This window comes from Acinonyx jubatus, chromosome E1 (assembly GCF_027475565.1).
Source record: "Acinonyx jubatus isolate Ajub_Pintada_27869175 chromosome E1, VMU_Ajub_asm_v1.0, whole genome shotgun sequence".
Classification (NCBI taxonomy): domain Eukaryota; kingdom Metazoa; phylum Chordata; class Mammalia; order Carnivora; family Felidae; genus Acinonyx; species Acinonyx jubatus.
The window spans coordinates 46823256-46839740 of NC_069397.1; the positions used below are offsets into that span (position 1 = coordinate 46823256).

The 16485-nt window shown below is 57.9% G+C and overlaps 1 protein-coding gene across 1 annotated transcript in view; it reads right to left on the reverse strand.

The window, feature by feature from the left end:
• Positions 1-4281: 4281 nt before the first annotated feature.
• Positions 4282-16485, reverse strand: part of CACNG4 (calcium voltage-gated channel auxiliary subunit gamma 4) — a 56699-nt gene continuing 44495 nt past the window's right edge. Inside the window, exons 2-4 of the mRNA XM_027047845.2 lie at positions 15254-15337; positions 10070-10210; positions 4282-7279 (exon numbers count right to left, since the gene is read on the reverse strand). Of these exons, the coding sequence (XP_026903646.1) occupies positions 6741-7279; positions 10070-10210; positions 15254-15337 (764 nt within the window). The 3' untranslated portion in view covers positions 4282-6740. The remainder of the gene's footprint in view (positions 7280-10069; positions 10211-15253; positions 15338-16485) is intronic.

The window sequence follows — 16485 nt, forward strand, 5'->3', positions numbered from 1 at the left end:
ATCTCTGTTTTACGCAGCCATTACAGATTGTGCCTTTGAGAAATATGTAAAGACATGGGAAGATTGCCATGATGAAAAGTGGTGACCAGAGGAGGGGATTAACCTACACTGGGGTACCCTGAAATGTTATACCTGGGTTTATGTCTTGGGCGGTAGGACTTTTGGCTGATAGTGTTTTCTTCTTTCATTTCTCTGTATTTTTAGATTTTTTTTTTTTTAAAGGCAAAATGGAATACTCTTAGAATTAGGAAAATGTAGTATTATTTGTTTTAAAAAGGACCCGGCTACTTGCAATTTAATTGGTGGATTTTGGAGACCCCCTCGGGGGTTAGTGTGTCTCAGAAAACTTATCAGGGGACAAAGGTCAGGAAATAGGTCCTTCCAGGGACCCTTTCCTGCAGTTGTGAGCACAAGGGAAAAAAAAAAAAAGCACCTGTAACCCTCTGTCATCACAGACTTCTCCCGAGGTTGAGGTTGTACTGGCAATTTTGTTGGGAGCTGCAAGTTTAAAAATACCTGTATCGGGTGAACCTGCATCATCTCCCCTTTCGGATTCTGAGCTCCCTGAGCTCCTCTCCTACCCTCCGTCCCTCGCCCCACCCCTCAGGTTTAGGGCTGGGCGGCCAGGGGTGCTATATTAGGAACCAGTGCAGGGAGCTGAAGTCACGTGCTGCTTCTGAGCTCCCTGCAGGGAGCTCCCTCCCTTCCCCGCCCCCCAGGCCTCTCCTCTGTGCCAGCCCCACCCTAGGGACCCAGACCTTCCCGTGCAGCCCAGCTCCCAGGGCACCTGAAAGTGGTCAGGACTGGGCTCTTGCAGCCTTTCCAGCCTGAAGAAGGTTCGCGGGACTGCAGGACCTGCTAAGAAGGCAGGAGCCACAGGGGCAGCCGTGACCACTGCCACCCGGTGTCCTGGAGACCAGAGGGTGGAAACGAATGGGCTTCAGCCAGAGAAGCAGCTGGGGCAGGAGCCCTCCCTGGGGAGCACTGCCCCGTGTTGGATCCACGGGATGACAGGTTTCTCCCAAACCACACCCTCAGCGTGCCACCTCCCAAGGCTGTTCTAGAACCATCCATCTGGAAACTCCTTACGTGTTGCTGGTCAGCGAACACTCCCGAAAGTTCACTCTTCATGCTCGTTGCTGAGCTCAGGTATTTACGAACCTTTCCTTCACGTTCAAGTTTCATTCATTCTCCCAACAGCCCTGGGGGTTGGGGAAGTGCTACCTCCTCGTCTGACTGAGGAGGGAACGGGGGCTCCGAGAGGTTGGGGGGCTTGCCCAGTGCTGCTGGCTCATGAATCAGTGTTTCTGGCTCCGGGCCATGTCCCTGCAGCTGCCGACAGGGGCACGGGCAGAGGAGGACGCCCCAGGTGTGGAGTCCCGGCCTCAAGCCGGGCCAGGTTTCTGGGCTTGATCTCCCGTTACCCGTTTGGTTGAACTCAGTCGGCCTTTTGCCCCCAAACCTAGGCACCCCTGCGCCCGCCCAGGCCAGGTGGCCATTTTCCCGTTTCCTCTTGCAGTGACAAATTTCTGTTTCCAAAACTGTCGGCTCAAAAGCAAAGGGGAAAAAGGCAAAAATCAGAAAGAGTTGCAGGGACAGGCAATCCTGGGAATAAACAGTTGGGTATTCCTAACATGTCCACAGCCTAGGTGCAAGTATCAGAAGCCCGGGTGTGACCCCGCACCAGTGACCTCACTGTGCCCTCGTCTCCCTCACCGTAAAATCAGGCCAATGCACGGTTTTTCAGCCTCGGCATTAGTGACATTTGGGGCCAGATCGTTCTTGGCGGGTGGAGTATGTTCGGCAGCATCCCTAGCCTCCACCCGCTAGATGCCGAGAGCAACCCCCTTCCGAGTGTGACAACCAAAAATGTCTCTAGACCTTGGCAAGTGGCCCTTGGAGAACAAAATCGCCCCTGGGCTAGTGGCATCTCCCTTTCATGATTGCTGTGAACATCCTCAAAAAATATTTCCTCCCTTCTTTTTATTCTTCCTTAATCCCTTCCTCCCTCTTTTGGCTTATCCCTCTTCGAGGATGAGTCCATCAAATGGGATGATTCTTACGGCACCTACCACTCCTGCTGGTCACGATGTCCAGTGATTCTGGTTCTTGTTGGGGTCAAGGCACAAGCTCAAGCCCGTTCTTCCAAGTCCACAGAGAAGGGAGCGTAGACGCGTTTTGCGGATGGCGCATCCGGAGCAGAGAAGAGGCCAGGCATCCCGCCGGAGCTGAAGGAGGGCTCAGGCCACACAGGTAGATGCAGTCCCAGACAGAGTCCCGGTTTCACGTAGGCACTCCCGAGAACATTCGTGGGTGATGGGGGAGGGAAAAGAGGACGATGCTGAAAGGCATAGACCAGGGAACTGAGACTGGCCAGCTGTTCCCTAAACTGTTTTCCTTTCCTCCTGGGCCAGGCCACATTTCGTATCTTCCCCGGCTCTTAGAGATGTGACCGTGTTATTGGATTCTGGCCAACGGCATATGAGCAGGAGGGAAAGTCACTTAAAACTCCCCACAAGACTGCCCTACTCTCATGATCAATTGCCTGCCCTCTGTCTTCCCCCTCGGCCCCCTGGATGTCAATGCCAGGGCAACCTTGGCAGCCGATATTGAAAATGAATGAGCTCCCACGGCTCGGGCCTGTAACTCTGAATGACGCTGTGGAGCACAGGACCCCCGCCACCCCCCCCTCCCCGCCCCCGCACCCAGTCGATTGGACTTTACATGAGTGAGAAGTAAACTTCCGTTGCATTAAGCCACTCTAGGACTGGGCGTTGCTGGTAATGCCGTTCGCCTACTCTGAGTAGCGTAAGTGAAGGCAAGGACGGGGGCTCCCGGGCCGGAGCGGGGCTCGGGGGGGGCATTTTGGTTAGGGAATGAGAACATCCGGTTCTGTGTCAGTTCTTGTGGATCTAACTCTGCAAACTAGGGAGACCGAGTTTTTTATTTGACGGAAATTCGGGACCACGTGAACCCCAGGTTGGAAGCCGTACCCTGCCCCTAAATTCAGATTGCCACGGGATCCCCCCCAGAACGGCTGCAAAGCTTGTGCTGAGCCAGAGTTTCCTGAGGGCTGAGAACAAACGGGAGGCAGAGTCCCTCTGGCACGCGGGGCTGGTGCTGGGTGGCAACGGCTCGGGCTGGAGCAGGGGGTCAGTGGGTGGGGCTGTGGAGCTGAGCTCGCCGGGCCCTGGGACCTGGTGGCTCAGCGCATCTGGGACATCACTTTCCCCACAGACCCATCTCAGGTGGTAGGAAAGAGGGTTAAAAAGCCAGGGGAGAAAGTTCAGGCGTGCGGGGAGTGGTTCCTGCAGCCACCAGAGCGGGGACGTGGCTCACTCGGCCTCCTTTTGCCGGGACCAGGAAGGACCTTCTGGATGTTCAGAGTTTGGTGCCTCCAGGCTCCAGGAGGAGCAGCAGAGCCCCTGACTCTCAGGAGGAAAACTCGAGGTCTGGGTCCCGAAAGAAAGGGGGATGTGTAGTTGAATGCACATGTCCCCTGGACGGTAGCTCGGGTAGAAGTGGGGGAGGACAGCAGTCCTCCCCTTGTCATGCCTCCCAAGATTGTAGAGTTGACATCCAGCCCGTGCCCACCTGCAGGGGTGAACCTGCTGGGTTACAGCGGGCATCCCCTGTGACCCGCGGGGGCCTGTCGCAGCGTGTCAGTATTGCCCTGCTCCGAGGGGCCACCCGGTCCCTCTCTCTGACTCCTGGTGGCGGGGGGGGGGGGGGGGGCGCGGTCCCTCTCTCTGACTCAGGCGGCTGGGCCTGAGATTAGACGGCTTGGTCCCATTTGGCCTCTGGTTGGAGCCAGCTTTACCAGTCATTTTGCTACTTGGCCTCCTTTGTTTTTTTATCATTTCCGAAGTTGGAGGGGGAAAGGAGGCTGGACTTCTTAGAAACCCTGGCAGGCAACTTAGGGCCTCCGAGGCTGCGGTTCTGGCTGGCTGGCCCCCGCCCAGCAGGTTCTGAAGACGGGTCTGGCTTGCTCAGCTGCCCAGATGCCCACACCACACGCAGGGGTGGCCCATCTCCCAGCCCATCTGTTAAAAGGCACCTTGATGATACCACTCAGCAGTCTGAAACCAGCTGGTGTTGCCAGGGAGGTGGCTGGTGACCTGGATGAAAGCCCGAGAAACCCACCTTGCCCGGCACAGGGCCCAGCCTCCCTCCTTCTTCTCCTGGAGGGTCCACAGTGTCCCCCAGGAGGGACACTGTTTGCCCTAAGTGCCCACAAAGACTCAAAGGGAGCTCGACCCCTTCCCCCCACATCAAGAAGAGAACATTTCAAAAAGGTTTTTATTTAATTAAAAAAAAGACAGAACTAACAACCCAAAACCAGTAGTAGGTAACAGGATTCACAGGTGCTTAACGGGCGAAACACACAGGGGCTGGTTGGAGAGGGTGGTGGGATGGGAGGACATGGGCACAGGCCCCTGCGCCCCCCTCTGGGGACGCAAGGTCTCAGCCTGACAGGTGGCAGGGAGCCAGCTCCGCCCACTTCCCCAGGCGCCCCTGGCTGGGGGGCGGTGCGCAGAAGGGTGGCCCCGGGCAGAGGGTCCGGGAGCCCGGGCATGGTGGGGAGAAAGGCTGTGAAGACCAGGGGCTCTGAGGTGGTTCTGCTCCCTGCCCTTCTGTCCTTCTTTGTTGCTTCTTTCTACTCTTTCTTGGTCCCTAGAGCGGGCCCCACATTCTCTGCCTGGGACTGGGCGAGAGGTAGGATTCATGGGAACACAGCCTTCTGCATGAAATGACAGAAACTTCCGGGGCAGCAGGGGAGGAGGTGACTTATGTGGAAGAAACAGCACGGCTGCCTTGCTTTGGGAAGTGACAGAAGAGTCTGGGGACCTGGCGGGGTGATGGGTTCCCAGATGTTGCCCCCTTTCCTTCGAGCCCGGGAAGATGGGGTCACAGATGGGGGGGGTGGGGCACCAAGGGCGGTCGGGTTGGGGGCAGGACGGGACGGGGTTGGCCCCCAGCAGGGCAGGCCACGAGCCCTGACGCTCCAGCATTCACGGCTGCACATGCTTGGACAAACCACCACACAAAGCCAACCTCAACGGGAGGAAGGGGTTTCGGGCAAGCGCGGAGGGTCCCCAGCACACCGCGCCTCGGCTGGCCAGCGCTCCGGGGCAGTCAGGCGAGGGGTCCCCGGGGAGATTTCCTCTCCGGGGGTGAAGGAGGATGGCGATGACCGTGACCCAGATCTCAACTCCTGGGGGCTGAGTCCGCCCAGGGGGTCGGCGAGCAGGTGGCTGAGGTAAGAATTCTCTGGTCACTTCTCAGGATGACAGCCACCGGGACCACAGGCGACCGCTCGAGATCGGACGACCAAGTCTCAAAAAGTAAGAAAGGATTTGTCTTTAGAAAGCACGTGTTTTATATAAAAGAGGGTGAGCTCCCTGTTCCAGAAAGGTTGTCTTCTGAACCCACACTCGCGTCTGCCTTCTCCGCTTGCCTCGCGATGGGAAGAGATGGTTGTGGTTGGAAGAAAACGTCCAACGCGGAACCACCGCCTCGGTTCCAGAGTGCCGAGATGTCCCTCCCGCGAGGAGGAAGGAAAACACAGCTCGGCCTTTTCATCCAAACTGCCCGAACTCCCTCGGCTGAGCCCTTCGGGTGGTGGCAGAATAAATGACAAGAGTGGGTGTGGGGGAGGGGCTGCTGCTGCCGTTGTCTGGACGAAGAACCGAGTGTCACTTGCTCCCCTGGCCTTCATTTGCAACCAGTCACGATCAATAACCACTTAGGAAACGGATGTTTGTTCTGATGTGTTGGCCGCTGTTCACCCTCGGGTCTCCCTTTCTCGAACAGAAGTTCAGGCTCCTGTTGCCAAACGCCGGTGGGGGGGGGGGGTCTGCCCCCTCCGCTCCCCAAGAAGGGACAGAGCTGCTCTGAGGAGGGTCCGTGGGGAGGGACACGGCAAGAGGCCACTTCCTTCAGACCCGTGGAATCTTCCAGACTCTCAAGTACAGTCAGAGCGTCCTGCCCTTTCTGTGTTCGGCAGAAACTTCTAGAAGCGGACCAGAATGCCAAGCCACAGACTCTGGGTTTACCTCACACCCAGGCCAGCGAATGGCCTCCTCCACTGCGGATTCTTCCACAGGCCTTGGTCTCCTCAGGTCGAGGGAAGCCGGCCCCAGGATAGCACAAAGGCCAAAGCACCAGTTGGCCACAGGGGTTTTCTCCTCAGGATCACTGTTATTTCAACACCCAGCCACTGCCAGAGAGAAAGAGAGAGAGAGAGAGAGCAAGAAACAGACAGGAAGGGGGCAAGTTTCGGCTTCCTTGTTTCCCGCTCACAGACCCAGAACCTCAGGTCAAACGGCACCTGACCAGTGTCCAAAGGTCCCCGTGTACCCGGTGAATCCCTCCCGGTGGCCCCTCACCCAGGCAGAGAGGGAGGGCTCTGAAAGCCCGTTCTTCGGCAAGAATTATTTCCAAGAGGAGACAATGGCTCGATTTTGTTTTCCCAGGTTGGTCAAGGCCTTGCAGCCTCAGGAGATCTCGGAATCCTGGGCCGTCAAAACGCCCCTCTGGGGGACAAAGTCAGCCAAAGTCAGCTTCCAACTCCCGTCTCCCAGCGCTTTGCTCCCAGCCAGCCCGTGACACTTTCTGGAGACGAGGGAGGGTTGGGTTTTGGCTTCAGTCCGTGGTCGGTCCAGCCTAAGGGTCAGATGCCCTCCTGTGGGATCCAAACAGCTGTTCTGGGGAGAGGCCGGTGCAGAGAGGGGGGTGGCTCACACGGGGGTCGTCCGCCGGTTCAGCACGCTGACGCGCAAGCCTTCCTGTAGGTCCTGCTGGAACAGGTCGTGCAGCTGCAGGAAGCCGGGCTCCTGGTCGGGGCCGTAGCTGGCGGCGGTGGTCACCTTGAGGGGCTCCCTGGACAGCGTGTACATGGACAGCTCGCCCATGGGGATGGCCCCAGTGATCTTCAGGCCCACCGGAGACGCCGCCCTGGACGGAGAGGCCTCGGTGGACCTCGAGCTGGACCGTGAGCGTCGTCGCCGGTACCGATAGCTCGGCATCCTGGCGTAGGGAGACGAGGAGGGGGCCTTGAGGAACTCCCGTTTGGTCTTAAATCTCAACTCTTTATTTTTCTCAATGTAAATGTTTACGGCCAGGACACCCACGGTCTCGGCCACGATGAAGGACAGGGCTCCAAAGTAAAAAGACCAACCGTAGTTGTAATGGTTTTTTTTGTCTTCATCACGTTTGTCGCTTGGGTCACCTGTGTTGCTGGAGATGTAGACGATGATGCCTATGATGTTACTGAGGCCTGAAAGAGAGGCAGGAGAGGGGTGGGAGGGAGGGAGGCAGACGTTAGACCCACAGCTGGACGAGGGACAGGAGGGCGGAGGAGGGGCTGGTGGCCACCCCCCCTTGGATAGGTATTGCTTTATTCCGGTTGCCGACTTTCCTTTTAAGTAATTGGTTTTGAGGTAATAAAGCAAAAGTTCAGATGAGATGTAAAACACAGGCACTTGGCTACCTAGTTCCCCTCCTGAAGGCCATTACTGTTATCTTCTTTCTTTAAAAAAAAAAAAAAAGTCTTATTTATTTTTGAGAGAGAGAGAGAGAGAGAGAGGGAAAGTGCAAGTGGGGGAGGGGCAGAGAGAGATGGGGGGGTGGGGGACAAAGGATCCAGAGGGGGCTCTGCACTGCAACAGGGGGCTTGAACTCACGAACTGTGAGATCGTGACCTGAGCCGAAGTTGGAGGCTTAACCGACTGAGCCACCCAGGCGCCCCTGTTATCTTCTTTCTTATATTATCGTTGTATCTAGTCTCTCTCCCTCCCGCCCTCTCTGTTGCTCTCTCTCTCTCTCTCACACACATACATGTCTTTCTTTCCTTGCACAATGCTCTTTGTCCTCTTGCCTTGTCACCCAACAGTCCACCTGGCAGACGGTTCCACGTCAGGCCACGGAGAGCTGTCTGTCTAAGTGCATGTAGCACCCACTGCATGGATATCTAACCAGGTCTCTGCTATGGGCGTCAGGTGGCTTCCGGCCCTCCGCTAGGACAAAGTTGCCACGGACATCCTTGCGTCCACACCGCTCCACACATGCAGGAGTACGACTGTGGGTGTCAACAGCCTATAATTTATTGTATCAACGTGCTGGACCTTTGCTAGCCTGAGAGGTGGGATGTAGTCACCTGTTGCGGTTTTTATTTAATTTCATCTTATTATAAGTGAGTTTGAGTAGAGCCAAGCTGCCTGCACTTGAATCCTGCTTCTGCCAGGGCCCTGGAATCCACAGCTTCTCCAGTGACCTGGGACATCTGGATATGGCTTTGTATGGTTCCCCCTGGGGAAATGGGCAGCGGCGGAGGGCACCTTTGGAGGCCGACGGCCGTGGGCACAGCCTGTGTCTTTGTCACCACGTGACTTCAGGGAAGCCACCTGGGCCACCTGACTACCCCCTCAGAATCTGGGATGATGTGGTTGTGCTCACCGAGCCCTGGGACCACGGCTGTAGTATGTGGTAGCTGGTGTTATGCAAATCTTTCCCTTCCTCGGGAAAGGAAGGGGTACGGGATTCAAACCTCACAGCAGGGACTTCTTTAGTGGTCCCCACCTTCAGAAATCTGGGGGCTCGAAGGAGGAGAGAGAATGGGGTGTGGCCCTTTCCTCCCACCTCTGCCTCTGGAGGGGACAAGAAGCAAAGAGATGGGGACGTGGCCAAGAAGGAGACCTGACACTGGGGTACTTCTTGCTAACACATACACACATGCACACCACACACCCTTGACACACATACAGCCCCCCTCCCCCCCCCCCCCACACTCACACATTATCTGTTGCCCTGGAAGGACGCAAAAGCGGAAGTAATGTAGAGGAAGGACCATAAGAATCTGGCTGAAAGATTTTGAACCAGTCCCTTAACTGCTTTGGGAAGTCACCTTCCCCCTCTCCGAGAGACCGTAGGAGAGGACAAGACGCGGTGGGGCCCTGTGAGGCCCCTCCCCATCCTCAAGAAGGAAGCTCGACCACCAACCACCACCTTTACTGGGATTCTCATTATCACCCTCATGGGACTACTGGACGATTTTAGGAATGCAGAGACCAGGCCCATCTAGGGTCGCCTCACCAGACTGGGGTAAGACAAAGGATGCTTTGAAAGCAAAAACACCGATAAGGCGGTGCAAGGAGCTCTGTTAACAACTTAGGAAAGAATTACTGAACTTTGTAACCTATCTTGAATTTACTTACTAGAAGGCCTAGGACGTCAGGCACGTCCTGTTTCTCCTGACAGGGTCCCTTGTTGCAAGTTTATCTGACTTCTGCAGGTGCTGCCTGGAGATTCCAGGATGCCGCCGGCCAAGTTCTGCCCCGTCAAGATTCCCCCGGAGACCCAGGCCGGAAAACCCGAGTTCTCCACCGCACCATGTATGTGCACCTGCCGGCCGCTAGCCAGCTGTGAGCCCACTTCCGGCCTGACTGCCTCCACGTCTGCAGTGGCGAGGCATGCGCTGAAGTCTCTCCATCGAGGCTCGGAGGAGTGCCAGTGTCACGCCAGTTAGGAGGGCGTGTGTTACTGTCACCCGCAGCTCCCTGGGTCTTCACTGGGTCGCAGAGGGTGACTCTGATGTGCACCCTTGCCCGTTCTGCTCCCTTTCACCCTGTCCTCCTCCGCTCCTTCAGGTCTTGGCTTCCGTGAGTCCCTCGGGGTACCCTCCTGGCCCCCCCCCCCCCGATGCAGCCAGGCTTACAAGGCGCTGGCACTGCCCCTTTGTGGCACTGTGCACACTTAGACTTATTTATTTTTGTGATTGATGTGAAATCCACATGGCACAAATGAGCCCCTTCAAGTGCCCACTTCAGCGGCATTTAGTACATGTACAGTGTTGTGCACCCCACGCCTCTATCTAGTTCCAGATCGTGTTCGCCACCCCCAAAAGGAGACTCCGTGCCCGTTGAGCAGCCGCTCCCCACGCCCGGCGCCAGCCCCCTCGCACCCGGACCCTTGAAGTCAATTACGAGCATGGACCTCGCGTCGGCGCCCCCAGCCCCGCGCACGCCCCGGGCGCGCGCCCTGTGCCGGCGGAAGGGAGCCGGCGGCTCACCTGCGGCCACGAAGAGGATGCCCGCGCTGAGGACGATGTTGTTCTTGCGGCTGTAGAACCTCCCGGCGCCGATGCAGAGCCCGCCAAGCAGCAGCAGGATGGTGCTGAGGATGGGGAAGACGCTGGAGGCGCGCACGATGCCTGGGCCGGGGCGGGAGACAGAGCAGAGGGCGGTGAGGGCGGCCGCCGGGAGCCCCGACGCTCGAGGCCCTTCTCCTGACTTTGAAGGTTCCCTCCCATCAGGCCCTGCAGACCTCGGCGGGTTGGGAGCTGGCCGGGCGGGGGCAGCCTGACCCCACTCAAGCGATGGCTCAGGCCTGGAGTCTCGTCTGCCCGCAGCAGGCTCCCCCTGCCAGCCCGAAGGCAGGAGGGCCCCCTCAATGGTATCTGGGAGCGCCAATAACAGCCATGAAAACGCTGGTCTGCCTTCCATTCAGACGCCGCACCCTCACCGCTACACTGAGCCTTTCACAGACGCGGTCTCTAAGGAGCCTCTGGAAGGCTGGGAAGTGGTGACGGGTGGCTGAGGACACAGCCTTTGGCATCAGGTGGGTCTGGGTCTGCTCTGGGACATGCTGGCTATTTTGTCAGGCCGCTTCACTTAACCCTGAGCTTCCCCGTTTGCGGAAAGCAGCTGGGAGCAGGGACCCACCTCCTCTGGTGGGTTTTGTGTGTATTAAGAGGCTTAGCACAGGGCCTGGCCATTGCACATACTTCTGAGTGACAGCCTTTATCTCCACTGCCATCATTGCTGTCACTGTCCCCCTCCCCACCCCCCCGGGGACAGACCAGGGCCTCCTGAGGTCACGGGGCGGGGTGTGGTGGCTAAACACAGTGGGATGTGCGTGGACCTCGCTGTCCAGCCAAGCTGGACTTGCACACTTGCTCTGCCACCGACCAGGGCGGCTAACTTCTGACAACGTCAGTCTCCTCTCTTTTTTTTTAGTTTGCTTATTTATTTTGAGGGAGAGAGAGAGAGAGAGAGAGAGAGAGAGAGAGAGAACGCGAGAGCATGAGCTGGGGAGGGGCAGAGACAGAGAATTCCAAACTGGCTCCACGCTACCAGCACAGAGCTCGACGTGGGGCTCGAACTCACAACCTGTGAGATCACGCTCTGAGCTGAACACAAGAGTCGGCCGCTTAACTGACTGAGCCACCCAGGCGCCCCAAGTCTCCTGTTTCATAACCTGGGGAGAGTAGTATTAAATACCTACCTGTAGGGGTTGAATTGCACCCCTCCGCCCAGTAGATGTGACCAAGTCCTAATCACAGGTATCTATGAATGAGACCTTATTTAGAAAAGGGTTTTTTTGCAGGTGTGATTAAATTAAGGATCTCAAGAGGACACCATCCTGCATCAGAGTGGGTCCTAAATCCAATGACAAGTGCTCTTGTGAGCAGAGGAAGAGACACAGGCAGGGAAGAAGTCATGTGAAGGCAGAGGCAGAGATAGGAGTGAGGGGGCCCCACGTCAAGGAGGGTGGGGAGCCGACAGGCGTCGCAAGAGACCCCTGGGCGCCGTGGAGGGAGCCCAGCCCTGCCAACATCCCATTGAAGACTCCAGCCTCCGCACTGAGAGAGAGTAAATTCACAGTAAATTCCTGTTGTTTTAAGCCACCCGGCGTGCGGCCCTAGGAAAAGAATACACTTTCTGCACTTGGTAGGGGCTTAGGGGCTATGGGTCCCCCTTCCTTAGCATCTGGCTGGAAGGGCCAGGAGGAAGGGAAGTGGGGCTTCAGGAGGAGCCCTGAGCTCAGCCTTCCTGATGGGCCTACAGGTCTCCCAGCCCAGTAGAAATCCTGGCGACATGGACCCTTGGTGGCCCCGGCGGGGGACAGCAAGTCGGGGAGCCCTGGCAGGCACCGACTCCTGAGCCAGCTGAGCCGGTTTGTGGCCTTGCAGCCTCTGAAGGCACTATTTGTCTCCTTTCCTGTAAGCCCACCAATGTGTGCCCCGCTTCACAGAGGGGGCTTTGTTGGGGGCATTAAATAAAGCTCTTCTCTCCAGCATCTCCTCCCCCTTCCTCTGCCTTCTTGCAGCCGCAGGCTCTGGGAGGAGGTTTCCCGTGGGCTTTGGAAACATGCCTCAAAGCCATGCTGGCCAGAAAATCCGGGGTCAGCTCCCCCTGGATGCCCCCGTTCTGCAGACGAGTCAGAGGGGCTGGGGAGAAGGGAGCCCAGTGCCTCTAAGGTCGCTGAGGCCAGACCTGGCTCAGAGCCATCCATCCTGCCCACATCAGTCATGTGCGTGCCTGTCCCTTGCCACAAAGGCTCATCCCAGGGCTCTGGATGTGCAGAAGCCAGCTGGGGTTGCCGTAGACAATGGTGCAACGTGGGTCTTGCACAGAGCTGAGGGACGAGCAAGACTGAGGTCCGGGCCGTGCCTCAAGGCCAAATCAAGCCCTGGAGAGAGTCCGTGCCTTGTCTGGAGCACTGGTACCTCCTTCTCACTCACCCTCAGGCACAGGGGCCTCCCAGCATCCCTGACATCAATACTGCGAGCCTTAGCACCCAAATCGGCTCCGTGATGGGAAATGTGGCACCCGGAAAAGGGACCCCAGGACCAGAGTGGGATGGGTGGGAACCCCCCAGGCCAGAGGGGCCGGTGGAAAAGACACGGCAGGCTGTGTGTTTGTGTGTGGGGTGACCGCTCAGACCCCACACCTGCCTGTGGATGTACAAACCAGTGGGGGCACTGCCAGAGCCCCCGGTTGGGGGGGGAGCCCCTCTGACAGCGATGGAACTCAATGCACAAGCCTGGTTTCTCCGGAAGACTTCAGAATGCATGGTCGGAAGGTTGACTTTGTTCTCGAATTGTGGAAGGCAGGGTGTGTGAGAAGCACGGCCTTGGACCTGTCAGGGTCGATACCCCTCGCCCGGATGGTTAAGCTGCCACTCCCACAGGCAAGCACCATGGAACCTTCCACGACCTTCTCTGACCCACTGGAGCATCCGCTCCGCCACTGCAGTGACATGTGTGGCTAACACAGTATCTGGCGTGTAATAGGCCCAAGAATAACTTTGTGTTAAATGGGTGAATAAATGAACTATCATGACCCCTCCTCTCTGTCTCCTGTGCTTCTGCATATTTTGGGGGCCACAATACTCTGGGGCCCAGAGGGCCAAATACTGGGAATTGTGGGGGACGGCCGTGGTGACCGTGACCTTGGCCCCCCCCAGTTCGAGGAGATTGCTTGCTCCCTCTGGCTGAAGCTCACAGGTACCTGTACTCCGAATCTCGTTTCGGGGCCAGCTCCTTTTTCCACCAGCCCCCGAGTGGAAAAACACCCCCTTGTTGGAGGGTTGGCTCTGCCCTCCGCCCCAATTCCATCAGCAGCTTGTGAATGAACCCGCCGGGCCCCCACAGAGCGCACTTGAGGAGGGCGTTTCCTTCCCAAATGGTCTTTCGTCTGTGCTGTCCCCATCGATTTGGGAAAATCACTTCGGGGCCCCTCCTAGCCCTCACGCCCCCCCCCCCCCCCCCACCTCGGGCACCGCAGGTGGAATCCGGGGACAGTGGGAGCCAGAAGCTGGAGGGGAGAGTGTGCTGCACATCCCTGACTTGCCCCTCCCGGTCCTCCTTCGAACTTTCTGCCTCCTGCCCCCGGGAGGCCGCACCATGCACCATGCAAGGGATACTTGGGCTCCGTTGCCTCTGGCTTTGGGAGGAGCGTGCAGGGAAACAGTATTCCCCGAGCCTCCTTCCTGAAGGCTCCGGTGAGGTGAGGTGACTGCCTTCCCTCCTAAAAGCCCCAGCGCCTGCCGGGCAGCCCTGTCCTCCCGGCTTCCCTTCTCCAGGCTCCCATGCCTGCTTTCCTCACCTGCTCAGGCCCCGGAGTGCAAGGGCTCCTGTGGCCACTAGCCCTGCTGCTCTCCCCCACCCCCTGCAAGCTTTCCTTAACCCTGACCTCACTTTGTAAATAGTCCTTCACTAGATACCCTTCGTTCACCGCATCTGAGCATGCCGTCTGCTTCCTGCTGGAGCCCCAGAAAGCTACATCATCTGACCTCTGGGCCGATGCTCATGAGCCATCCCAGCTGGGCTGAGCACCAGGGGTCGCCCCAGATGGCTGTGCAGGCCGCGCACTGTACAACTCGAAGGGTGTCGTTTATACCACAGTGTAGGTGAGTATGTGCGTAAGCCGCACAGCCATTTGCGGTGGCCCTATGGAATCTCATCTGCTTGCTTCAGCGTTGGCCCCAGAAAGCAGAAAGGAAGGAGAAGCAGGAGGAAGAAGAGAAGGTGAGGGAGGCAGAGCTGGCCCAATTTGTTCAGGTTCTGGGTCTGGCCAGAGCCTCCCGACACTTCCCCAGGCTCCACGGGAACCACACGCTGTCCTGTTTGACCAGACGACTCACAACCCAAATCCTTTCTCTTAGAAGAAAACGATCCACAAGCAGGTGCAGAGTGAATTGTGCTCCCTCTGAGGACGCTGCTGTTGATTCTCCATCAATGAAGCTGCGCCCCGGGCCCCGAGGGTGACGCCGTGAGCAGCTGTGTGCGTGTTCTGACTCATGGGAAAGGGGGAAACGGCTTCAAGGGGTGCTGTCCTTTCATTTCCAGGCACCTTCTGTGGCTGTGGCCCCACCCTTTCTCCCAGGGTGGTGTTCACAGGCCCAGGGATGAGATCTGGATTTCCCGTGTGGGACGGGTTTGTCCTTGCCAGTATATGCTGTGACTTCCAGTCTGGGGGTCAACTCAACCACAGGACAGGGGCAGAGGCGGTGGCTCCCCACCGGACTGTCTGATTTTTCAAGAACAGAATGTTGGGTACGTGGCGGGTGGGGTGGGCGGGTCCAGGGCCGGGAGGGCAATATACTTGGGGTATCACAGCCCCCTAGGGACGCTTGGCCTGGGCAGGCCTGTGTCTTTAACCTCCTTGCGCCAGGCCCCATGGCAGCAATCAGCGACTCTGCAGCTTGCCGTGACCAGCATTCCTGGCGAGCAGAGCGCCCACACTGTCACCTGCTCTGGCTGGGCCTCAGTCTCCCCACTGGGATACCCAGCATGCCATGGCAGCGTTGGACATAAGTCCATCCTCCAAACTAACAATTCTGAATCGGAAAGGGAGAGAAAGAGCATCCAGAGAACAGCACCCCTTCGCCCTCACGGGGCCCGTCTTTCCTGCAGCTGCCCCCCTGCCTCCCACACATACAAGGAAAGCAAAAGATGCTTGGCACTTACGGAGGAGATACTCCGAGCTGTCGTGGTCGTAATCATTGTCCTCTGGGAAGTGATTGATCCGGAAGCAGTGGCCTTTATAGATCCCTGGGAGACAACGAGAGGAAAAGAACATTCTAAGTGTTCCGTGCACTCACGTATCCATCGACTCCAGCCCCGCGTGCCGCATGTGCGCCAGGCTCTGTGCGGGCCCTGGGCACGGAGAGAGGAGAAATCCCCGCTCTGGCATCCCTGGTCTGGCGCGGGGATGGGCACACAGAGAAGCACCAGATGGAGGGCGGCGTGCCCCAACGGTGATAGTGGTCTGTGTGTGACCGTGTGTAAGAGTGATAGGCACACCATCAGTCACCAAGCAGGGACAAGGGGCATCAAGCAGGACATGCTGTCCAAGGCGACTGCAGAGCCGTCTTGAGACATGACAAAGAATTTGCCCCTGGGAACAGGTGGAGGGGACTTCCAGGGAGAGGAGGAAGCCGAGAAAAGGCAGGGCTGGGGTCAGAGCCTGGGGAGCGGAGGGAAGTTTGGTGGCTGGACTCAGAAGGCCCCGTCTAAGGGGCGGGGCTGGGGGCCGAGTGGCGGCAGGTATGGGTCTGGGTCAGGGGAGTTGGGATGAAATCTGCCACCATGGTGTCCGTGTCCTTCCCCTTTCTCTCTCTTTTTAATTTTTTTTAATGTTTATTTATTTTTGAGAGAGAGAGAGAGAGAGAGAGAGAGAACTGGGGAGGGGCCGAGAGAGAGGGAGACACAGAATCCGAAGCAGGCTCCAGGCTCCGAGCTGTCCGCACAGAGCCCCACGCGGGGCTCGAACCCACAAACCGCGAGATCATGACCCGAGCTGACTCACTCAAGGTGATGGAGGGAAGAGAACCTGCAGCCAGAGAAACTTCCAGAAAGGCCAGGACCACCGCCCTGCCTGGTTTCCCTTCCCTACTCTGAGAAGCAGCCTCCGCAGAGTGGGAGGCAGGACGTCCTGGGTACTTTCGTAACTGCAGGAGGAGAAGCCGGTCGTCCCTTCCAGAAGCTATCGTCCAGCTCTCCTGGCAGCTGCTCCCCTGCAGTCTGGGGGCGCCCAGCACAGAAGCGGACCCGGGCGGAGAGCAGGGCACACAGGGCGCCAGGCCCCGCCCCGCAGGCCAACCCCCTCGTGCCCGGTTCAGCCTCTCCGCTTCGGCCAGGAGCTCCTCTTGACGACACTGTGTGGCTGGGGTTGGGGCTGTTTCCAACTGGGGCCAATT